Genomic DNA, 14,034 nt, shown 5'->3' with positions numbered 1-14,034 from the left:
GTCCTTCCAGTGAGCACTCAGGGCTGATTTCCTTCAGAATGGAGAGGTTTGATCTTCTTGCAGTCCATGGGACTCTCAAGAGTCTCCTCCAGCACCAGAATTCAAAAGCATCTGTTCTTCGGCGATCAGCCTTCTTTGTGGTCCAGCTCTCACTTCCATACATCACGACTGGGAAAACCAGAGCTTGAACTATACAGACCTTTGTTCGCAAACTACTGTACCTTCCGTCTATAAGACGCCCCCATGCATAAGACGCCTTCTATTTTGGAGGACTCCGATTTAAGAAAATGGGGGGGGGGGGAGATACAGTGGTACCTCGGATTAAGAACTTAATTCATTCCAGAGGTCCGTTCTTAACCTGAAACTGTTCTTAACCTGAGGTACCGCTTTAGCTAATGGGGCCTCCCACTGCTGCCACTGCGCGATTTCTGTTCTCATCCTGAAGCAAAGTTCTTAACCCGAGGTACTATTTCTGGGTTAGCGGAGTCTGTAACCTGAAGCATCTGTAACCTGAGGTACCACTTTACTATGCATGTATAAGACGAGCCCAGATTTTGAACATTAAAAAGGTAAAGGTCCAGTCGCGGACGACTCTGGGGTTGTGGTGCTCATCTCGCTTTACTGGCCGAGGGAGCCGGCGTTTGTCCGCAGTTTTTCCAGGTCATGTGGCCAGTAGGACTAAGCCGCTTCTGGCAAACCAGAGCAGCGCATGGAAACGCCATTTACCTTCCCGCCAGAGTGGTACCTATTTATCTACTTGCACTTTGACATGCTTTCGAACTGTTAGATTGGCAGGAGCAGGGACCGAGCAACGGGAGTCCACCCTGTCATGGGGATTTGAACCGCCGACCTTCTGGTCGGCAAGCCCAAGAGGCTCCGTTGTTTATTTTAGAGTAAAAAAAGAATAGCCTTATACACTGAAAAGCATGGTATTTTCGGAAGCTGAACGTCCCGGGCGGCTTCTGCGCATGCGCAAAGTGTGATTTAGCGCTTCTGCGCATGCGCGACCGCCGAAACCCGGAAGTAACCCATTCCGGTACTTCCAGCTTTCAGCAGTCTGTAACCCGAAAAAAACACAACCTGAAGCGTCTGTAACGCGAGGTATGACTGTATCCTGGGCTGCTATCCACACTCGCGCTGCTAATAACATGTTCTCTAAGAAGTTTAGTCAAGATTCCTGCCTTGCAGAGGCGAAGGTGTCCCTCAAGATTCCTTCCAACCCTAAAATTATAAGATTCCAAGTACATCACACTCTGTTCAGCATTATTTACTTTCAAGTAAGTAGCTGCATATGCCAAACTGAAGCCCTTTATTTTTCTCCTTGTTTATACCGGTCTCGGCTTCCTATTGCATAATTTGCTCAGGGGACACAGTTAGGAACTTAGCTGCCCATGTCTTGTTCCTCCTTGTCGCTCGTTGTCATTTAAGGTGGCAAAACTGAGGAACTCTCCCTGTTAATGAGCGACGAAGTGTCAAATCGAGGGAGAAAATCATAGACTTGCAGAAACCACTTAGGAGTGTGGCTTCAGCACCGTGGACAGAGGACTAAATTTGCCTCCAGGTCAGAGAGAGATTGGGGTTTTTTCCCTTCCCGTCCCACAAATCACAAAAGCCTTTCATGGCAAGTCTATTCCCACACAGAAATGGAGTCAGTGAGAGATTTTACTTTCTTGGGCTCCATGATCACTGCAGATGGTGACAGCAGCCACAAAATTAAAAGGCACCTGCTTCTTGGGAGAAAAGCGATGACAAATCTAGACAGCATCTTAAAAAGCAGAGACATCACCTTGCCAACAAAGGTCCGTATAGTTAAAGCTATGGTTTTCCCGGTAGTGATGTACGGAAGTGAGAGCTGGACCATAAGGAAGGCTGAGGGCCGAAGAATTGATGCTTTTGAATTCTGGTGCTGGAGGAGACTCTTGAGAGTCCCATGGACTGCAAGAAGATAAAACCTCTCCATTCTGAAGGAAATCAGCCCTGAGTGCTCACTGGAAGGACAGATCCTGAAGCTGAGGCTCCAAGACTTTGGCCACCTCATGAGAAGAGAAGACTCCCTGGAAAAGACCCTGATGTTGGGAAAGATGGAGTGCACAAGGAGAAGGGGACGGCGGAGGATGAGATGGTGGGACAGTGTTCTCGAAGCTACCAGCATGAGTTTGACCAAACTGCGGGAGGCAGTGGAAGACAGGAGGGCCTGGCGTGCTCTGGTCCAGGGGGTCACGAAGAGGTGGACACGACTAAACGACTAAACAACAACATATTCCCACACAATATCCATTGTACACGGAAGACAATGGAAGACGGTGGTGAAGAATATTCTTAAGTTATGAATGATCCGTGTCACCATTAAGAAAATGAGGTAGGGACAGGTTAATAATTATGTGGACTTGTCCCTGGATCAAGGGACTTTTCTTCTTTAAGTTCTCAAAGCTCTTAAGTGGGCTCAAGGTTGTCACCTGGACTAGCCAGATATTTCACTGAGAATCAAAGACAGCCCATCAATCAATCAATCAATCAATCAATCAAAAAGGCTTTAGAGCTGTCTTGCCCCAAAATGGCAACAAGGCATTCCGTTTTTGTGGCTGCAAGCTTGGACTAAGAAGCCGTTTGGCTCCTAGCTTATATTATCTGAGTTTCTAACACTGCTTGGATTGCTCCAAGTTCTAGTGTTGTTGTGGTGATGGTGATGATTTTATTTATTTATACACACACACACACACACACACATACACAATTACCCCGCCCATCTGGCCAGGTTTCCCCAAGCCACTCTGGGCGCCTCCCAACAGAGTATTAAAAACACAACAAAACATCAAACATTTAAAACTTCCCTAAACTGCGAGAGGAGAAAAAACTCTCCCACTTTCCTTTCTGCATAGGTAAAGGTAAAGGGACCCCTGACCATTAGGTCCAGTCGTGGCCGACTCTGGGGTTGCGGCGCTCATCTCACTTTATTGGCCGAGGGAGCCGGCGTACAGCTTCCAGGTCATGTGACCAGCAGGACTAAGCCGCTTCTGGCAAACCAGAGCAGCGCACGGAAACGCTGTTTACATTCCCGCCGGAGCGGTACCTATTTATCTACTTGCCCTGGTGTGCTTTGGAACTGCTAGGTTGGCAGGAGCAGGGACCGAGCAACGGGAGGTCACCCCATTGTCACGGGGATTCGAACCGCCGACCTTCTGATCAGCAAGTCCTAGGCTCTGTGGTTTAACCCACAGCACCACCCGCGTCCCTATCCTTTCTGCATGGCATGCATTTATTTTCCACACCTCCATCACATTCCCCCTTGCTGATTTTCCCCCTATACTAAAAAATCCCAGATGTTGTACCCCTTCCTCATCAGAGGGAGGCGTGTGGGTTATTTCCTGATAAATTGGATCGCCCATTTCTGAACCCTCTCCAGCTCTGCAATATCCTTCTGAGGACCATCAATCCTCCACATTTGACATTTCTTCCTGAAAAGTGGGAAGGCCAGGCTGTCTCCATTTATTCAACCATATGTCTTTAACCACTATCTATTAAAAATGTATGTTTCCTGTGTTTTTCATGTACAATTCCATTTTCCTCCAAGGATCTCAAGGTTCTCCCCCATCGTCATAGCCTCCCACCCTTCAAGGTAGCTTAGGTCATGGAAGAGAGAACAGGCAGAGGTTGCCGGGGGGGCAGTTTAATCCCATCTGGATTTGTAACTCTGGGGAAAACCTCAGCCCAAAAGCCAGCCCCTGTTTTGTTCTGGGCTCAATCCAAATTTTGGGTCCCAGAACAAAAAAAAACCAGACCAACAACCCCCTACCACAAACACATTTCAAAGGCCAAAGGCCTGGTTATAGAGAAACATTTATGCCTGGAGCCTAATTTTAATGATATGTTAATGAAGGCGCCAGGCGAGCCTTCCTGGGGAAAGGATTCCACAAATGGGGAGCAACAGCACGGAAAGACAATTGCGGAGGTCTCCGTGGTCCTGAACAACCACTTGGTGCTCTCCGTGGTACTGAAAGACCACCTGAAATTTCATTGCGCTGAATGAGCTCTTGGAGCTCTCCATGGTATTGAAACACAACCTCAAATTCCTTTATAACACTGAACGGCCACTTCAGAGCTCTCTGTGGTACTGCATGACTTGCCTGAGCTCCCCACCTACTTGGAAGCTCTCTGCGCTTCAGGGAAACAACTACCCCAAGCTCAGAGCTCTCCATCGTGCTGAAAGACTACAGGACCACAACTCCTATCATCCTTGACCACTGCTGCTGAAGGGAGCTGTAGTCCAGCAAAATATGGGGGGACCACTGGGTTAAGGAAGGCTGCAAATGAATAAACAATCCTACCTCCTCCCACTGGTGAATGTAACGGATAAGTCTCGAAAGGCGAAGCAGCCGCAAAAGGCTGAGGATCTTAGTGAAGCGGACGATGCGCAGAGCCCGGGCAGTCTTGTAGACCTCCGAGTCGATGCCCTTCTCCACGATGAGGAAAATATAATCCACAGGGATGGAGGAGACCAAGTCCACCACGAACCACGTCTTTAGATACTTCTTCTTGATGCGCTCAGGGTCCAAGATGATCTCTGTGTTGTCCTCAATGACGATCCCCGTCCGGAAGTTCATCACCAGGTCCATGAGGAAGAAGGTGTCCGACACGACGTTGAATACGATCCAGGGGGCCGTGGTCTCGTCCTTGAAGAAGGTGATACCAACGGGGATGATGATAAGGTTCCCCACCATGAACAGAAGCATGGTGAAGTCCCAGTAGAACCTAGAGAGGGAAGGGGGAAAGACGTCTTAGGAACACAGGAACCAACCAAACAGCAAGTGTCATAAACTGATTGGATGCAATGGCAGAAACCAGCTGGGGAACCCCCCAGGGGAAGAAGGTTCAAAGCCAGGAGATGGGTGTTCTCACTTTTTAAGTAAAATGTGTGTACAGTGGTACCTCTGGTTACATACGCTTCAGGTTACAGACTCCGCTAACTCAGAAATAGTGCTTCAGGTTAAGAACTTTGCTTCAGGATGAGAACAGAAATCGGGCTCCGGCGGCACAGCAGCAGCGGACCTCCAGAACGAATTAAGTTCATAACTAGAGGTACCACTGTACTTGCCAAGCTAAACATTGTCCAGTTACACAAAAATAATACCAAATTTGAACCCCTCACACCCCAAAAACCCCTGTTTTTAAGCCACCTCCCTAAGGAAGTTTCAGTTCCTTAAAATGACACGCCCTACACTTACAGTGAGAGTGAGAGCTGGATCATAAAGAAAGCTGATCGCCGGAGAATGGATGCTATTGGAATTCTGGTGCTGGAGGAGACTCTGGAGAGTCCCATGGACTGCAAGAAGATCAGACCTCTCCATTCTGAAGGAAATCAGCCCTGAGTGCTCCCTGGAAGGACAGATCCCGAAGCTGAGGCTCCAAGACTTTGGCCACCTCAGGAGAAGAGAAGACTCCCTGGAAAAGACCCTGACGTTGGGAAAGATGGAGGGCACAAGGAGAAGGGGACGACAGAGGACGAGATGGTGGGACAGTGTTCTCGAAGAGACCAGCATGAGTTTGACCAAACTGCGGGAGGCAGTGGAAGACAGGAGGGCCTGGCGTGCTCTGGTCCAGGGGGTCACAAAGAGGCAGACACAACTAAACCACAACAAACTCTTACAGTTTGCAAATTGCAGCAATTAAAGCACTACCCATTCAGTTCTGGAAAGAAGACAGATCCGAACTGATCATCATCTTAGGTGCCAACTCCCTGGGAACCTGGGAGCACCCACAAAATTCCCCATGAAGAGGCCAGGCACCCACAAATTTCGGTGCCAGGGCTTTGCACTCTGCGTGGCACCCACATCACTGGGCACTCCTGATGATCATGATGTAACCCTGGAGATATGTAAAAAGATCTGCAGGGTAAAAAATAAGGTACATCTTTCAGGGGGTGGAGAGGGGAGTTGGCTCCTGCTCCCCAAAGCTCATCCACGCACCCTTCCTCCCTGATCCCCACAAGCCATGCAACTCAAACTGTCAACGACCTTCTTGGAGAGCCTGCAAGGTCGAACGAGGGAGCATGCAGCAATTTGGAGATCGCTGTGCATTGTCAGTCAAGATTAAACGCTGCAAGCCCTTTACACAAACACACTCGAATACAGGGAGGGGTTCTCACAAGAGTGTCTATCGGGGGGCAGGGACAAGAATGATGGGGAAGTCTGCATCCTAACCCAGCTGCCAAGAGTGCGAAAAGCAATCATCATCATCATCATCATCATCTTAAAAAGTAGAGACATCACCTTGCCAACAAAGGTCCGTATAGTTAAAGCTCTGGTTTTCCCAGCAGTGATGCATGGAAGTGAGAGCTGGACCATCAAGAAGGCTGATCGCCGAAGAATGGATGTTTTTGAATTCTGGTGCTGGAGGAGACTCTTGAGAGTCCCATGGACAGCAAGAAGATCCAACCTCTCCATTCGGAAGGAAATCAGCCCTGAGTGCTCACTGGAAGGACAGATCCTGAAGCTGAGGCTCCAAAACTTTGGCCACCTCATGAGAAGAGAAGACTCCCTGGAAAAGACCCTGATGTTGGGAAAGATGGAGGGCACAAGGAGAAGGGGACGACAGAGGACGAAATGGTGGGACAGTGTTCTTGAAGCTACAAACATGAGTTTGACCAAACTGCGGGAGGCGGTGGAAGACAGGAGTGCCTGGCATGCTCTGGTCGGACACGACTAAACAACTAAACAACTAATTATTATTATTATTATTATTATTATTATTATTATTATTATTATTATTATTTATACCCCACCCTCCCTAGCCAAGACCGGGCTCAGGGCAGCGAACACCAAATATAAAAACAATTGATTGAAATACAGCTTGAAAAACAAGATTAAACATTAAAATGCAGCCTCATTTCAGTGGAAACTCAATCAAAAACTTTTGGGGGGATGAAAACGTCAAGTCTTCACCAAGGCTAACTATCCAGACTGGTCCTACGTGGGCCAAAAAAAAGCCAAGGAAGTCTCCAGTTAAGAGTTCCGTCACAGAAGGAGAAAGGAGAAAGGAAAGAGGGGGAGGGGATCAAGTTGATTCCAAGCCAAAGACCCAACTCTTACAGGCCCTGCAGAAAGAAATCAGATCCTGCAGGGCCCTGGTCTCATGAGACAGAGCGTTCCACCAAGTCGGGGCCAGTGCTGAAAAGGCCCTGGCTCTGGTTGAGGCTAATCTGACTTCCTTACGGCCCAGGAACCTCTAGGGTGTTGCTATTCATGGACCTTAAGGTCCTCCGTGGGGCATACCGGGAGATAGGCATGTACGCCTGGAAACTGCCTTCTCTCCAGTTTCCCCCAATTCCTGCTTTAGGCTGAAAGCGCCTTGAGAATGGTCCTCTTGTGCCCCGGAAACCTCACACGTCGATGGCAATATATTGTCAGCCGTCCCTCCAGCAGCGAACACGATGGCTCGGTGCTGGCAAGATGGGCAGAAACGGGAGAGATCAGCATGCTTGGGTGAACCCCAAACTTAAAATTTATTTCTTTGATGGTATTAAAGCTTCCCTCCACCTACCAAGACCACATAACACCGGTCTTGAAAGACCTACATTGGGTCCAGTATACCTGAAGGAGCGTCTCCACCGCCATCGTTCTGCCGGGACACTGAGGTCCAGTGCTGAGGGCCTTCTGGCGGTTCCCTCACTGCGAGAGGCCAAGTTACAGGGAACCAGGCAGAGGGCCTTCTCGGTGGTGGTGCCCGCCCTGTGGAACGCCCTCCCACCAGATGTCAAAGAGAACAACAACTACCAGTCTTTTAGAAGACATCTGAAGGTAGCCCTGTTTAGGGAAGCTTTTAATGTTTGATGTATTACAGTATTTAAATATTTTTTTGGAAGCTGCCCAGAGTGGCTGGGGAAGCCCAGCCAGATGGGCAGGGTATAAATCATCATCATCATCATCATCATCATTGAAAACGCAACGCAGCAACTGCGGGGAAACTTGTTGCAGAACCAACCTCCCAGCCAAGTCTCTTGCATAACAACATTTCCCCCGAGTTATGCTGCTAAGTGAATTTAACTCTGTATTCCACGCTTAGGCCCCCGCTTCCAGGATAAAGCTCTTATCGCACCACTTTTAAACAGCAAGGGATTCCGGGAACTGTAGTTTTCTAAGGGCGCCACGGATTGTTAGAACAACACCCCCACTCCATCTCCCTCACCGAGCTATGTTTCCCAAAGTTCCCCACGAAGAGGGGTTATTTGAGAATCGTAGCTCTATACAGTGGTACCTCGGGTTACATACGATTCAGGTTACATACGCTTCAGGTTACAGACTCCGGTAACCCAGAAATAGTGCTTCAGGTTAAGAACTTTGCTTCAGGAGACACAAGATTTACCCGCCCTGGAAGAATGGCAGATGAAGGTGATTGACTACATGGAATTGGCAGAAATGACTGGCAGAATCCGAGACCAGGGAGAAGAGTCGGTGAAAGAAGACTGGAAGAAATTCAAAGACTACTTACAGAAACATTGTAAAATTAATGAATGTTAGAAGGATGTTGGATAGAAACTAAGCAGTTTCCAGCTGTAATGCTTTAAGAGATATGAAAAGAGAAAAAAAGAGGTTTTACAAATGGGTAAAAGTTTAATGGTAAGGATTTGCTGAACTAACAAATCGAACTGGAATACAAAGAAGGGAGGTATGAGGAGGTCCGAGGAAATAAGTGTATGGAAGTTATGTTATTGAAAATTAATGTGTGTTTTTAACTGTTTTTTATTTTGTATGTTTATTTTTCTTTTTTCTTGTTATATCTTAAAAACTTTTAATAAATATCTTTTTTAAAAAAGAACTTTGCTTCAGGATGAGAACAGAAATCGTGCTCCAGTGGCATGGCGGCAGCAGGAGGCCCCATTAGCTAAGGTGGTGCTTCAGGTTAAGAACAGTTTCAGGTTAAGAACAGACCTCCGAAATGAATTAAGTACTTAACCTGAGGTACCACTGTATTTGAAGAGCAACTGCAATCAACAAATTACGCTAGTAGGACTACAAGAAATTTTGGAAGGAGTTGCAAAGTAGAAAAAGATAGATTGGTTATGAGTTTGAAATGCAATAGGGAAAATAAGAAATGCATACTAAGAGGTTAGATTGGAAAATTTTCAGACAGGACTGATGGAAGTCAAAAAAATGGAGTAAAATGTAAAAGTATGTTTAATTACTGTTGAAAATGATAGGTAAAAAAACTAATAAAAATTATATATATGGAAGAAAATCGTAGCTCTAAGGAGGGGAAATAGGGGTTCTCTGAACAGCGCCCACGTCAAACTACAGTTTCCAGGATTTTGGGAAAACCACAATCGCTTAAAATGGTGCAATACTGCTTTAAATGCACAGTGCAGACAGAGCGTCAGTTGGATGCAACCAAAGTTATTTTTGAAAGCCGGGGCAGAATCTTAAGAAACAGCAATTGGGGAGACAGTTCTCTCCAGGGTTTGTCAACCCACCAACTTGGAGACAGTAAACTGGGTGGAAAAGGAGAGAGGGAGCCATGTTTGACTCCTGACCTTAATCCAATGACAGCGTTTGGGAGCCGAGGGTTGCCACGGCAACTGCCTGTGATGTCACAGCCGCGCAATTTTGACTTCAGGGATGCTCTGCTGGCTCCTGGGTACCCTTCAACTCTCCCTAGCGACTGCAGCAAAGCCAGAACCAAAAAAATCACAAGAGAGAGAGAGAACAGAGGCGAGCCGGCCAGCCGTGTTATGAAGCAAACTGAAGGGCATTTATGTATTTTGTTTTTTAAGCATCACAGAGTAACATAAGGGCCTAAAACACACGACACAGAAGGAAAGAGGAGGGAGGAGGGAGGAGGAAAAAAGCAAACTCAAGACACTGGTTCTTAGGTGTTAAGATTTCTCCCAATAACCAGCTGGAATGGAAAAGTTTCAAGGCTAGAAAAAGCCGAAGATTAACAGCAGCAGTTTCCCTGGTGGGGAAAAGTCATGGGAGTTGTAGTTTTTTCAGGGTGCTGTGAGTTGTTAGGAAACTGTGAGAATTGATTTCCTCTATTCATTCATTGATTCGTAAGCAAAAGCAATTGACAACGGAAGACCAAAGCATTAAAAAAAACCAAAAACAAGAACCTAACATGCTCCTACAACAAATCCAAACAGCCCCAAAGTTGAGCACTGGAGACCCCAGACTTTCCCCCCAAATTCAGGGGCAAAGGATAAATGGGATTTTTAAGAAGCGACCCAGCCCTGCTTCCTGCATTAACTACAAGCAGATTTCTGGCCACAGGCTTGAAAGCCCATTTAACAGATGGGGAAAACCGAGGCAGCGCCAGCACTGAGAGGTTACGCCCAGAACCAGACGTCCATGGAGGTTCTGGCCTCTCTCAGTTCTCCAAACACCCCTATTTTAATTTCTTATGCCCGCAGACATCGGTACCTCTCTCTCTCTCTCTCTCTCTCTCTCTCAACAAAAGACAGGCTGGCCAATCCACAGGGACGTTTTGTTATTTAAGACAGCGTCCCATTGCACCAGCGCGAGGCAAAAAATAGCAGGCGGCATCTTTCAGGGGGTGACCCGTAAGGGCTATGTTTTGTCCTTGGCTAGCTGGCTGCAGCCGGCCGGCCAGCCAGCTTTCCTCCCTCTCCCCCACCTCCCCAGTTTGTAAACTGACCCCGATTCTCATCTGCTGCAAAATTTCCTTGTGGCTATTTGGATGCAGAGCTGCAGAGATTGGAGGGGGGGGCAGAGAAAAAGGAGGGTCGGAGATGGATGGAGGATAGGACAGGAACATGCACAGAGAGAGGGAGAGAGAGATTTGCCAGCGGAGAGTTTCAGCAGCAGGCTGGTTTGAGAGGCTGGTCGGGGGAGCCCATTAAAAGCGTCTTATCATTCCTTGAAGGAGAACTACCGGATTTTTCCCATGTGGCGCTGTGGGCTAAACCACAGAGCCTAGGGCTTGCCGATCAGAAGGTCGGCGGTTCGAATCCCCACGACGGGGTGAGCTCCCATTGCTCGGTCCCTGCTCCTGCCAACCTAGCAGTTCGAAAGCATGTCAAAGCACAAGTAGATAAATAGGTACCGCTCTGGCGGGAAGGTAAACGGCGTTTCCATGCGCTGCTCTGGTTCGCCAGAAGCGGCTTAGTCCTGCTGGCCACATGACCCGGAAGCTGTACGCCGGCTCCCTCGGCCAGTAAAGCGAGATGAGCGCCGCAACCCCAGAATCGGCCACGACTGGACCTAATGGTCAGGGGAACTTTTACCTTTTATATATATATATATCCACTTTATATTCTTATATTCCACATATCAATCATATACAGTGGTATCTCGGGTTAAGAACTTAATTCGTTCCAGAGGTCCGTTCTTAACCTGAAACTGTTCTTAACCTGAGGTACCACTTTAGCTAATGGGGCCTCCTGCTGCTGCCGTTGCGCGATTTCTGTTCTCATCCTGAAGCAAAGTTCTTAACCTGAGGGACTATTTCTGGGTTAGCGGAGTCTGTAACCTGAAGCGCCTGTAACCTGAGGTAAAGGAAAATAAAAACTAAAATCCGAATATCCCCCCAGCCTATGACTTCCCTCAACTTTCCCTTTCGGCACTTAAAAAATTTGCTACTTCTGCTTAATTTATTTTTCCTTATTTTGTTCGTCTTTAAATTAAATGCTCTTATATTCTTATCATTTTTTAATACAATATTTTCTTTCCAATTATGTCTTGCACTTCATTAATTTCCAGATTGCTATTTCTTAACCTTTACATTTGTTTTCTTGGTTGTGAGTGTTTATTCAAATCCTGCTAAGGAGTCCAATTCTTTACAACATTCTTGTAGATATACACGAATAGCTTCTTCTGTTCTTTTGGTAATTCTTGTCCCATAAAACCTAACAAAAATGCTTCTGCTCTTTTTAACACAAAAAAAAGTTATCTTGAACATCTTCTTCAGTTCATTATAAATCATTTCCCAATAATTTCTGATTACTTTACAACTCCGCCACATATGGTAAAACAGGAATATTCTTGTTCTTATTCCTTCCCGTTCTTAAATACCAGCTGCTATAGCTCTCTTGCACATCCCTGTCTCAAAGCACACAGATCATCATCATTTCCCTTCCAGGAAGCTTTCGCCACTATTGCTATTTTTAAGTCGTTAAGCCTCATTTACTAAGCAGCGTTCTCAGTTTTTCTTTTTACACTGTCTGTGGTTATCACCCTGGGGGATATGGAATCGTTTTAACGATGCGGGTGACAGGATGATAGCCGTACATGGTCTTCACCTTAGACGCACTGCAAAAAGTCCCCGGTCAAAACGTCCGCTGCGCTGTGAAATTCCTGCGAGGCTTCCAAGGGTTGCCCCAGGAGCAGTGTGCTGCAGTAGCCCAGCTTCAATTATTTGCACAGTTTTTCTGAGACCCATAAAACTAAGCCCCATACCACCTACATTTTTCTTCTTACAACATCGCTCGCGTCCCTCTGTTTTGTGGTGCTGTGCACCGCTCAGACACCCTTCAAAACATTAGCATCTTTAGAAAATACTTTTAAATGGATATCAATGTTGTTGGACCACAAATCCCATCATCCCAGAGTCCATTTGGCGGAGGCTGATGAGAACTGATGTCAAATAATTTCTGGAGGGCAGTGTGATAAGCTAAAAACATAGCCCTTGTCAAAATTCTACAATTCCTACATTGGCTCCCAGTATGTTTCCGGGCACAATTCAAAATGTTGGTGCTGACCTTCAAAGCCCCAAACAGCCCTCTAGACCTGAAGGAGCGTCTCCACCCCCATCGTCCAGCCCGGACACAGAGGTCCAGCTCCAAAGGCCTTCTGGCGGTTCCCTCCCTGCAAGAAGTGAGGTTACAGGGAACCAGGCAGAGGGCCTTCTCGATGGTGGTGCCCTCCCATCAGACGTCAAGGAAATGAACAACTATTTGACTTTTAGAAGACATCTGAAGGCAGCCCTGTTTAGGGAAGTTTTTAATGTTTGACGTTTTATCGTGTTTTTAATATTCTGGTGGGAGCCGCCCAGAGTGGCTGGGGAAGCCCAGCCAGAAGGGCGGGGTAGAAGTAAAAAAATTATTATTATTATTATTATATTTGAGTAAGCGTGCCTAAAGAAGAAAGTTTTAGCAGGGACCGAAAAGAGTACTCAGGATGAAACGGTGAAATCTGCTATGATTAAATGGGCACAAGATGTTGGACATAACATTATGTTTGCTGACTGGGAACAGTTGTGGACCACAGGTATGAAATTTACGGCATGTAATGCCTTAAGAGAGAATATTATGAAAATGATATACAGGTGGTACATAACCCCAGTCAAGCTTGCAAAAATCTACCATTTGCCCGATAATAAATGTTGGAAATGTAAAGAAACTGAAGGTACATTATTTCATCTTTGGTGGACGTGCCCAAGGATTAAGGCTTTCTGGGAGATGATATATAATGAATTGAAAAAGGTATTTAAATATACCTTCTTGAAGAAACCAGAGGCCTTTCTCCTGGGCATAGTCGGCCAATCGGTGTTAAAGAAGGACAGAACTTTCTTTATGTATGCTACAACAGCAGCAAGAATACTTATTGCAAAGTATTGGAAGACACAAGACTTACCCACTCTGGAAGAATGGCAGATGAAAATGATGGATTACATGGAATTGGCGGAAATGACTGGCAGAATCCGAGACCAGGGAGAAGAGTCGGTGGAAGAAGATTGGAAGAAATTTAAAGACTATTTACAGAAATATTGCAAAATTAATGAATGTTAGAATGATGTTGGATTGAACTTAAGTGGTTTCTAGCTGTAATGGTATAAAAGAATATGAAAAAAATGGATTTTTAACAGGTAAAAATTTAATGTTATAATATATTAAGATTAAAGATCAGGATAAAATAAGGAGGGAAAGGAATTGCTGATCTAATAAATTGAACTGGAATACAAAAAAGGGAGGTATGAGGAGGTCCGGGAAACAAGCAAATGAAAGATAAGTGACAAAAAGATGGAATTGTTTTTAACTGTTTTTTGTTTTTCATTATGTAATATTGTGAAAACTTTAATAAATATTTG

General features: G+C 46.1%; 1 protein-coding gene across 1 annotated transcript in view; it reads right to left on the bottom strand.

Moving 5' to 3' along the window:
* HCN2 (hyperpolarization activated cyclic nucleotide gated potassium and sodium channel 2) overlaps positions 1 to 14,034 on the bottom strand; it is a 51,938-nt gene that overhangs the window by 17,470 nt on the left and 20,434 nt on the right. The window contains exon 2 of the mRNA XM_081177670.1: positions 4,326 to 4,749. Coding sequence (XP_081033796.1) covers positions 4,326 to 4,749 — 424 coding nt within the window. The remainder of the gene's footprint in view (positions 1 to 4,325; positions 4,750 to 14,034) is intronic.

Source organism: Podarcis bocagei (genome assembly GCF_964188305.1).
Source record: "Podarcis bocagei genome assembly, chromosome: 18".
Classification (NCBI taxonomy): Eukaryota; Metazoa; Chordata; class Lepidosauria; order Squamata; family Lacertidae; genus Podarcis; species Podarcis bocagei.
This window is presented reverse-complemented; position numbering and strand designations above follow the sequence as displayed.